General features: G+C 25.3%; 1 protein-coding gene across 1 annotated transcript in view; it reads right to left on the bottom strand.

Moving 5' to 3' along the window:
- Window positions 1-2,577: 2,577 nt before the first annotated feature.
- The window catches only part of LOC142240019 (gustatory and pheromone receptor 39a-like), a 12,770-nt gene continuing 3,587 nt past the window's right edge, over window positions 2,578-11,760 (bottom strand). The window contains exon 3 of the mRNA XM_075311738.1: window positions 2,578-2,642. Coding sequence (XP_075167853.1) covers window positions 2,578-2,642 — 65 coding nt within the window. The remainder of the gene's footprint in view (window positions 2,643-11,760) is intronic.

Genomic DNA, 11,760 nt, shown 5'->3' with positions numbered 1-11,760 from the left:
ATTTTCTACGGAAATAAAATTTTCTATAGAAATAAAATGTTCTATAGAAATTAAATTTTGAGAAAATTTTCTATGGAAATAAAATTTTGAAAAAATTTTCTATAGAAATAAAATTTTGACAAAATTTTCTATAGAAATAAAATTTTGACAAATTATCTATAGAAATAAAAGTTTTACAAAATTTTCTATAGAAATAAAATTTTGAAAAAATGTTCTATAGATATAAAATTTTGACAAAATTTTCTATGGAAATAAAATTTTGACAAAATTTTCTATGGAAATAAAATTTTGACAAAATTTTCTATGGTAATAAATTCTTGACAAAATTTTCTATAAAAATGAAATTTTGACAACATTTTCTATAGAAATAAAATAAAATGTTGACACATTTTCTATGGAAATAAAATTTTCTATAGAAATAAAATGTTGACAAATTTTTTTATAGAAATAACATTTTTAGAAAAATTTTCTTTAGAAATAAAATTTTGACAAAATTTTCTATAGAAATAAAATTATGACAAAATTTTCTATAGAAATAAAATTATGACAGAATTTTTTTGTAGAAATAAAATTTTCTATAGAAATAAAATTTTGATAAAATTATCTATAGAAATAAAATTTTGACAAAATTGTCTATAGAAATAAAATTTTGAGAGAAATTTCTATTGGAATAAAATTTTCTATAGAAATAAAATGTTGACAAAATTTACTATAGAAACAAAATGTTCTATAGAAATAAAATTTTGACAAAATTTTCTATGGAAATAAAATGTTGACAAAATTTTCTATAGAAATAAAATCTTGATAAATTTTTGTATAGAAATAAGTTTTGATAACATTTTCTATAAAACTAAAATTTGGATAAAGTTTGCTATAGAAATAAAATTTTTACTAAATTTTCGATAGAAGTAAAATATTGACGTCTTATGGTCTTAGCGGCCAAAGCATCTTTCTCTTTTTATACCCTAAACCACATAGTGGCGTGTGTATAATAACTTTGATATGCCAAAAAAAATGTGCCTAGCAGAAATATTGATTTTAGAGCCCATAAAATATATACCGATCGACTCAGAATCATCTCCAGAGTCGATCTAGCGCTTGGTATCTGTCCGTGTGTCCATGTACTTGTTGTTCGCAGTATGCCGGTCGGAATTATTAACTGATTTAAATGAAATTTGGTACAGGGTGTTTTTTGGGTACAAGAACGAATGCTATTGAATTTGGAAGAAATCGGATCAAATTTAGATTAGCTCCTATATATATGTATCGCCGGATTTCGACAAATGGGGTTACGTTGCGCTTTTTACAAACCGATTATCGTCAAATTTAGCACAAAGAAATCGGTTTAGATTTAGATATAGCTCCCATATATATGTATCGCCCGATTTTTCCCAAATTTGGCCACAAAACGCACTTATTATTACCCGATCTTACTCAAATTTAGCAAAAGGTAACCTTCTGTGGTATCAACCAAACCTGCCAAATATCATTAAAATCCGTTTAGATTTAGATATAGCTCCCATATATATATATATATATATATATATATATATATATATATATATATATATATATATATATATATATATATATATATATATATATATATATATATATATATATATATATATATATATATATATATATATATATATATATATATATATATATATATATATATATATATATATATATATATATATATATATATATATATATATATATATATATATATATATATATATATATATATATATATATATATATATATATATATATATATATATATATATATATATATATATATATATATATGTATATATATATATATATATATATATATATATATATATATATATATATATGTCTAACGCATGTTTTGGGGACACAAAAATTATGACATTATTGCCGGTTAATTCTGTTCAATATTTTTTTTGACACTTATTACACACAAAATTATTAATTTTCGTTGATTTTTCCCCGATATTTAACCGATTTTCTCTTTTCCGCATATTTTCGGGACTTCCTCCTATATACCGCAGATTTTGAGTACATGTCCCCATTCTATGCGCAACACATAAAGCGTTGAAGGATTGCCACCTTGCACATAATTTGGGGCAATTTTTACCGCCGTTAAATATACCGACTTCGCATTCTGACTACTGGTACAATGCCAATAAATACAAACGTTTGAAAAATGCTTAACTTCTACATTTCGTCAAACATTTTTCACATGAGTAAAAATAACATCTTTATAATTACCCTCAACAGTAAAATTCTATACATTAGCAATAATTCGTCAATTGTAATCTTCAAATCGAAATGCATCGCTACTCAATAATTTGTCTAGCAATTTTCTATATGAGGCAAATTAAAAATTTAAATTGTTGTGGATATTTTTCAACCAAAATTTGAATAAATTTTAACCCTCCTTCTAACTAACATTACATTTTAAAATTTAAATATTGTCCGCCCATAATTCACAACAAAACTGGTGAAACTTTTGCTTATTGTTAAACGCAAGAAACGCAAACAGTATGGGAAATATCATAATTTTTTTAATATAGAGTCTATTTATTATGCAGCTATTTCTGATCTTAGCTTCCTTTTAAACACAGGATGAGCGTTTTTCAAATGCAACCCTTTTTAAGTTTGATGGTAAACATAATTTTCAATATAAATTCAAATGCATATAATACATTTCCAAATTATGTGGGAATTACTTTTAATTTGCCAAAATTTTGAAGAAATATGTTGAACATGGTGGAATAAAGCTTAAACAAATACATACCTATATGCAACACAAAAACCAAATTAAAAACGCATATAACTTTTTTTGAAAAAGAAAATGTTAAGAAAAATCTTTTGTTAAAAGCTTTTCATTTTCAAATTATAGATCCTTGAAAATCAAATATTAAAACATTTTTGAAAAATTTTAAAAAACGCATTTTGGAAATAGTGTATTTCAAAGAGTAAATGTTAAGACAATTTGGTCGAAAAGCCTTAGTTTTCGACATATCGATCGTTTACACTTTTTGGAAAATTGCTGAATTTTTCACAAAAGTGCATATTGGGTATAAAATGTGTATTCTGACGAGAAAATGTTAAGTAACAATTTTGTCAAAAATGCTTAGTTTTCGAGATATCGATCATTGAAACTTTAAATATGTTAAGCTTTCAAGAAAATGGCTGCATTTTTCATGAAATGTAACAAAAAGTGCATAATAGGCATACAAAGTGTATTTTAGAGAGAAAATGTTAAGTAACAATTTTGTCGAAAATGCTTAGTTTTCGAGATATCGATCATTGAAAGTTTAAATAATGTTATCTTTTTTTAGAAAATGGTTACACTTATCACAAAATGTGACAAAAAAGTGCATATTGGACATAAAAAGTATAATTTAAAAAGAAAATGTTAAGTAACAAGTTTATCAAAATGCTTAGTTTTCGAGATATCCATCATTAAAAGTTAAAATATGTTTAGTTCTTTTTTTCGAATATTGAGCATAAAAAGTATATTTAAAAAAAATGTTAAGTAACAAATTTGTCAAAAATGCTTAGTTTTCTAGATATCCATCATTAAACGTTGAAATATTTGTAGCTGCTTTTTCGAAAATGGCTGCATTTTCCACAAAATGTAACAAAAAAGCATAAAAAGTGTATTTTAAAGTGAAAATGTTATGTAACACTTTTGTCACAATTGGTTAGTTTTCGAGATATCGATCATTGAAAATTTAAATATTTTTAGCTTTTTTTAGAAAATGACTGCATTTTTCACAAAATGTAAAAAATGCATATTGGGGATAAAATGTGTATTTTAAAGAGAAAATGTTAAGTAACAATTTTGCCAAAAATGCTTAGATTTCGAGATATCGATCAAAATTTAAATATTTGTTGCCTGTTTTAAGAAAATGGCTCCATATTTAACAAAATGTAACAAAAAATTCATATTGGATAAAAAAGTATATCCTAAAGAGAAAATGTTAAGTAACAAGTTTGTCAAAAATTCTTAGTTTTCGAGATATCGTACATTGAAAATTTAAATATTTTTACCTTTTTTGCAAAACGGCTGAATTTTTCACCAAAAGTAACTAAAAAGTGCATATTGAGCATAAAAAGTGTATTTTAGAAAGAACATGCTATGTAACAATTTTGTCAAAAATGGTTAGTTTTCGAAAATGGCTCCATTTTTTCACAAAACGAAAAAAGTGCATATTGAGCATAAAAAGTGTATTTTAAAGCGAAAATGTTAAGTAACTATTTCATTGAAAAAGCGTAGTTTTTGAGATATCGATTATTGAAAGTTTAAATATTTTTAGCATTTTTAGAGAATAGCTGCATTTTTCACAAAATGTAATAACAAAGTGCATATGGGGCATAAAAAGTGTAAACAAAAATGGTGAAACTTTTGCATTTTTTAAATATAAAGTATCAAAATTCTGTATAGCAACAATAAAATAAAAATATCAAATCAGTTGTGATGATGTATACGCACAAAAGTACCCTTTAACTGTGTACCATAATTTTACAATTCCCATCACTGATAACATCACATGATGAGTGAGTGTCATTGTTGCCACTTCACCATTTTGTAGTTATTTAGCTTCCAAGGTCTTAGCTTCCCAGTAAACACAAGATCAGCTTTTTTCAAAGGTAACAATTTAAAGTTTGATTGTAAACATCATTTTAAACATGAATTCAACTTGAAACGGCTCACCTTCAAGTATTTATTCATATATTCATTATACAATATATTTTGTATTAAAAAATGTAACCAAAAAATTCATATTGGGGAAAAAAGTGTATTTTATAGAGAAAATGTTAAGTAACAATTTTACAAAAAATGCTTAGTTTTCGAAGTTCAAATATTTTTCGATTTTTTCAAAAATTGCTGAATTTTACACAAAATTTAACAAAAAAGTGTATAATTGGCATAAAAAGTGAACTTTAAAGAGAAAATGTTAAGTAACAATTTTGTCACAAATGCTTAGTTTTCGAAATATGGATAATTGAAAGTCTAAATATTTTTTTTTTTTCAGAAAATGACTGCATTTTCTCAAAATGTAATAAAAATGTTCATATTGGGTAAAACAGTATATTTTAAAGAGAAAATGTTAAGCAACAACTTCGTGAAAAATGCCTAGTTTTCGTGATAGCGATCATTGAAAGTTTAAATATTTTAAACTTCTTTAGAAAATGTCTGCATTTATCACAAAATGTAACCAAAAAGTGCGTATTGGGTATAAAAGGTGTATTTTAAAGAAAACATGTTATGTAACAATTTTATCAAAAATGCTTAGTTTTCGAGATATCGATCATTGAAAGTTTAAATATTTCTAGCTTTTTTAGAAAATGCCTGAATTTTCACAAAATGTAACAAAAAGTTCATATTGAGTCAAAAAGTGTATTGTAAAGAGAAAATGTTAAATAACAATTTTTTCAAATAGGCTTAGTTTTCGAGATATCAATCATTAAAAGTTGAAATCTTTTTAGCTCTCCTGTTGTCAAAAATTGCTGCATTTTTCACAAAATGTAACAAAAAATTGCATATTGAACTTAAAAAGTGTATTTTAAAGAGAAAATGTTAATTAACACTTTTGTCGAAAATGCTTAGTTTTCGAGATATCGATCATTGAAAATTTAAATATTTTTAGCTTTTTTTAGAAACTGTCTGCATTTTTCACAAAATGTAACAAAAAAGGTCATACTGGGCACAAAAAGGATATTCTAAATAGAAAAATTTATGTAACAATTTTGTCAAAAGTGCTTAGATTTCGAGATATCAATCATTAAAAGTTTAAAAGTTTTTACCCATGTCTTTTAGAAAATGGCTGCTTTTTTCTCAAAATGTAACGAAAAAGTGCATATTGGGTAAAAAAGTGTATTTTAAAGAGAAAATGTTAAGTAACAATTTTGTCAAAAATGCTTAGTTTTCGAGATATCGACCATTGAAAATTTAAATATTTTTAGCCTTTTTTTTAGAAAATGACTGCATTTTCACAAAATGTAACAAAAAATTGCATATTGAACTTAAAAAGTGTATTTTAAAGAGAAAATGTTAATTAACACTTTTGTCGAAAATGCTTAGTTTTCGAGATATACGTCATTGAAAGTTTAAATATTTTAAGCTTCTTTAGAAAATGTCTGCATTTATCACAAAATGTAACCAAAAAGTGCGTATTGGGCATAAAAGGTGTATTGTAAAGAAAACATGTTATGTAACAATTTTGTCAAAAAGCTTAGTTTTCGAGATATCGATCATTGAAAGTTTAAATATTTTTAGCTGTTTTTTAGAAAATGGCTGCAGTTTTCACGAAATGTAACAAACAAGTGCATATTGAGTATAAAGAGTGTAAGTTAAAGCGAAAATTTTAAGTAACTATTTTATTAAAAAAGCTTAGTTTTCGAGATATCGATCATTGAAAATTTAGATATTTTTAACTATTTGTAGAAAATGACTGCATTTTTTCCCAAAATGTAACCCGTAAAAATTTAAATAATGTCCGCCCATAATTCACTATGAAAATGGTGAAACTTTTACATATTGTCAAATGCAACAAAAGCATCAGAATTTTTTAAATATAGAGTATCAAAATTCTTTATAGCAACAATAATATAAAAATATCGAATCCGTAGTGATGATTGTATACGCACAAATGTACCCTTTGTCTTTTATACCACACAGTTGATAATTCCCATCACTGATAACATCATAAGACGTGTGAGTGTCAGTGCTGCCAGCTTGTAGTTATTTTTAAGTTTGATTGTAAATATAATTCTAAACATGAATTCAACTTGAAACATATATCATATATTCATTATACAATAAATTTTGTATTAAAAAATGTAACAAAAAAGTTCATATTGGGTAAAAAAGTGTATTTTAAAGAGAAAATGTTAAGTAAAAATGTTGTTCAAAATTCTTAGTTTTCGAGATAGCGATCATTGAAAGTTTAAATATTTTAGTTTTTTTAAAAAATGGCTGCATTCTACACAAAATGCTACAAAAAATTACATATTGGGGATAAAAAGTGTATTTTAGAGAGGAAATGTTAAGTAACAATTTAGTCCAAAATGCTTAGTTTTTGAGATATAGATTATTAAAAATTTAAATATTTTTAGCTTTTTTTTAGAAAATAACTGCATTTTTCACAAAATGTAACAAAAAAAGCATACTGGGCATAAAAAGTATATTCTAAAGAGAAAAAGTTAAGTAACAATTTTGTCAAAAGTGTTTAGTTTTGGAGATATCAATCATTAAAAGTTTAAAACTTTTGACTGCTTTTTTCACAAAATGTAACAAACAAGTGCATATTTAGTAAAAAAGTGTATTTTAGAGAAAAAATGCTTAGTAACAATTTTGTGAAACATGCTTAGTTTTCGAGATATCGATCATTGAAAGTTTAAATATTTTTTGCTTTTTTCAGAAAAGGGCTGCATTTTTCACCAAATGTAACAAAAAAGTTCATATTGGGTAAAAAAGTGTATTTTGAAGAGAAAATGTTAAGTAACAATTTTGTGAAACATGCTTAGTTTTCGAGATATCCATCATTGAAAGTTTAAATATTTTTTGCTTTTTTCAGAAAATGGCTGCATTTTTCACAAAATGTAACAAAAAAGTTTATATTGGGTAAAAAAGTATATTTTAAAGAGAAAATGTTAAGTAACAATTTTGTGAAACATGCTTAGTTTTCGAGATATCGATCATTGAAAGTTAAAATATTTTTAACTTTTTTTTTAGAAAATGGCTGCAGTTTTTTCATAATGTAACCCTTCAAAATTTAAATATTGTCTGTCCATAATTCACTACAAAGAATGTGAAATTGTTGCATATTGTCAAACGCAGTAGAAGCAGTATTTTTTAAATAAGAGTATCAAATTTCTGTGTAGCAACAATAAAATAAAAATATCGAATCAGTGGTGATGATTGTACACGCAGAAAAGTTCCCTTTGAGTTTGTACCACACATTTTATAAATCCCATCACTGATAACATCATACAACGCGTGAGTGTCAGTGCTGCCAGCTTATCAATTTTGTAGTTATTTCTAGTCAGCTTCCCAGTAAACAAGATGAGCGCTATTCAAACGTAACACTTTTTAAGTTTGATTGTAAACATGAATGTAACCAAAAAGTTAATATTGGGGAAAAAAGTGTATTTTAAAGAGAAAATGTTAAGTAACAATTTGGTCAAAAATGCTTAGTTTTCGAGATATCGATTATTGAAAATTTAAATATTTTTTGCTTTTTTTCGATAATGACTGCATTTTTCACAAAATGTAACAAAAAGTGCATATTGAGCATTAAAAGTGTATTTTGAAGAAACAATGTTAAGTAACAATTTGGACAAAAATGCGTAGTTTTCGATATATCTATCATTGAAAATTTAAAATTTTTTAGCTTTTTTAAGCAATGACTGCATTTTTCACAAAATGTAACAAAAAAAGTGCATATTGGGCATAAAAAGTGTATTTTAAAGAGAAAATGTTAAGTAACAATTTGGTCAAAAATGCTCAGTTTTCGAGATATCGATCATTGAAAATTTAAATATTTTTAGCTTTTTTTAAGACAATGATTGCATTTTTCTCAAAATGTAACAAAAAAAATGCATATTGGGCATTAAAAGTGTTTTTTAAAGAGAAAATGTTAAGTAACAATTTTGGGAAAAATGCTTAGTTTTCGAGATATCAATCATTGATAGTTTAAATATTTGTATCATTTTTTTCAAAAATGGCTACATTTTTCACAAAATGTAACAAAAAAAGTCCATATTGGGTAACAAAGTGTATTTTAAAGAGAAAATGTTAAGCAACAATTTTGGGAAAAGTTCTTAGTTTTCGAGATATCCATCATTGAAAGTTTAAATATTTTTAGCTCTTTTCAGAAAATGGCTGCATTTTCCCAAAATGTAACAAAAAAGTTCATATTGAGTAAAAACGTATATTTTAAAGAGAAAATGTTAGGTAACAATTTTGGCACAAAATGCTTAGTTTTCGAGATATCAATCATTGAAAGTTTAAATATTTTTTGCTTTTTTTCAAAAATGGCTACATTTTTCACAAAATGTAACAAAAAAAGTCCATATTGGGTAAAAAAGTGTATTCTAAAGAGAAAATGTTAAGTAACAATATTGTGAAACATGCTTAGTTTTCGAGATATCGATCATTGAAAGTTTAAATATTTTTTGCTTTTTTTCAGAAAATGGCTGCATTTTTCACAAAATGTAACAAAAAAGTTCATATTGGGTAAAAAAGTATATTTTAAAGAGAAAATGTTAAGTAACAATTTTGTGAAACATGCTTAGTTTTCGAGATATCGATCATTGAAAGTTAAAATATTTTTAACTTTTTTTTAGAAAATGGCTGCAGTTTTTTCATAATGTAACCCTTCAAAATTTAAGTATTGTCTGCCCATAATTCACTACAAAGAATGTGAAATTGTTGCGTATTGTCAAATGCAGTAGCAGCAGTATTTTTTAAATAAAAGTATCAAATTTCTGTGTAGCAACAATAAAATAAATATATCGAATCGAATGGTTGTACACGCATAAAAGTACCCTTTGGGTTTGTACCACACATTTTATAAATCCCATCACTGATAACATCATACAACGCGTGAGTGTCAGTGCTGCCAGCTTATCAATTTTGTAGTTATTTCTAGTCAGCTTCCCAGTAAACATAAGATGAGCGCTATTCAAACGTAACACTTTTTAAGTTTGATTGTAAACATGAATGTAACCAAAAAGTTAATATTGGGGAAAAAAGTGTATTTTAAAGAGAAAATGTTAAGTAACAATTTGGTCAAAATGCTTAGTTTTCGAGATATCGATCTTTGAAACTTTAAATATTTTTTGCTTTTTTTAGACAATGACTGCATTTTTCATAAAATGGAACAAAAAAAGTGCATATTACGCATAAAAAGTGTATTCTAAAGAGAAAATGTTAAGTAACAATTTTGCCAAAAATTCTTAGTTTTCGAAATATCGATCATTGAAAATTTAAATATTTTTAGCTTTTTTAGACAATGACTGCATTTTTCACAAAATGTAACAAAAAAGTGCATATTGGGCATTAAAAGTGTATTTTGAAGAAAAAATGTTAAGTAACAGTTTGGTCAAAAATGCTTAGTTTTCGAGATATCGATTATTGAAAATTTAAATATTTTTACCTTTTTTCAGACAATGACTGCATTTTTCACAAAAGGTAACAAAAAAAGTGCATATTGGGCATTAAAAGTGTATTTTGAAGAAACAATGTTAAGTAACAATTTGGACAAAAATGCTTAGTTTTCGATATATCTATCATTGAAAATTTAAATATTTTTAGCATTTTTTAGACAATGACCGCATTTTTCACAAAATGGAACAAAACAAGTGCATATTGGGCATAAAAAATATATTTTAAAGAGAAAATGTTAAGTAACAATTTGGTCAAAAATGCTTAGGTTTCGAGATATCGATTATTGAAAATTTAAATATTTTTAGTTTTTTTTTTTAGGAAATGACTACATTGTTCACAAAATGTAACAAAACGTGCATATTGAGGATAAAAAGTGTATTTTAAAGAGAAAATGTTAAGTAACTATTTTGTAAGAAAATCTTTGTTTTTGAGATTTCGATCAATGAAAATTTGAATTTTTTTAGCGTTTTTTTTAGAAAATTGCTGGATTTGTCACAAAATGTAGCAAAAAGGTGCATATTGGGTATTAAAAGGTGTATTTTAAAGCGAAAATCTTAATTAACAATTTTGTCAAAAATGCTTAGTTTTCGAGATATCAATCATTTAAAGTTTAAATATTTTTTTCACTTTTTTTGAAAAAGGCTGCATTTGTCACAAAATGTAACAAAATAACACATATTGGGTAAAAAAGTGTATTGTAAAGAGAAAATGTTAATTAAAAATTTTGTGAAAAAGGCTTAGTTTTCGAGATGTCGATAATTAAAAACTTAAAATATTTTTAGCTTTTTTTAAGAAAAGTTATGTCCGCCCATAATTCACTACAAAAATGTTGAAACTGTTGCATATTGTCAAACGCAAGAAAGGCAGCAGTATATTTTAAATAAAGAGTATCAAATTTCTGTGTAGCAACAATAAAATAAAAATATCGAATCAGTGGTGATGATTGTCCATGCATAAAAGTACCCTTTGAGTTTGTACCACACATTGTATAAATCCCATCACTGATAACAACACACAACGCGGGGGTGTCAGTGCTGCCAACTTATCAATTTTGTAGTTATTTAAATGTGACACTTTTTAAGTTTGATTGTAAACAGTAACAATTTTGTTAAAAATGCTTAGTTTTCGAGATATCGATCATTGAAAATTTAAATATTTTTAGCTCTTTTTTAAAAAATGGCTGTATTTTGCACAAAATGTTACAAAAAAGTTCAAATTGGAGATAAAAAGTGTATTTTAAAGACAAAATGTTAAGTAATAATTTTGTCGAAAATTCTTAGTTTTCGAGATATCGATCATTGAAAGTTTGAATATTTTCAGCTTGTTTTTTGAAAATGGTTGCATTTTTCACAAAATGTTACAAAAAAGTAGATACTGGTTATAAAAAGTGTATTTTAAAGAGAAAGTATTTAGTAACAATTTTGTCAAAAATGCTTAGTTTTCGATATATCGATCATTGAAAATTTGAAAATTTTTAGTTTTTTGAACGTGTTTTTCCACAAAACGAAAAGTTTGTGGAAAGTGCGTGGATTTGACATATCCGTTCATTAAATGCGAACGAATGGAGTTAGGGAACCCCAATT

Source organism: Haematobia irritans, chromosome 5, assembly GCF_050003625.1.
Source record: "Haematobia irritans isolate KBUSLIRL chromosome 5, ASM5000362v1, whole genome shotgun sequence".
NCBI classification, from domain to species: domain Eukaryota; kingdom Metazoa; phylum Arthropoda; class Insecta; order Diptera; family Muscidae; genus Haematobia; species Haematobia irritans.
This window is presented reverse-complemented; position numbering and strand designations above follow the sequence as displayed.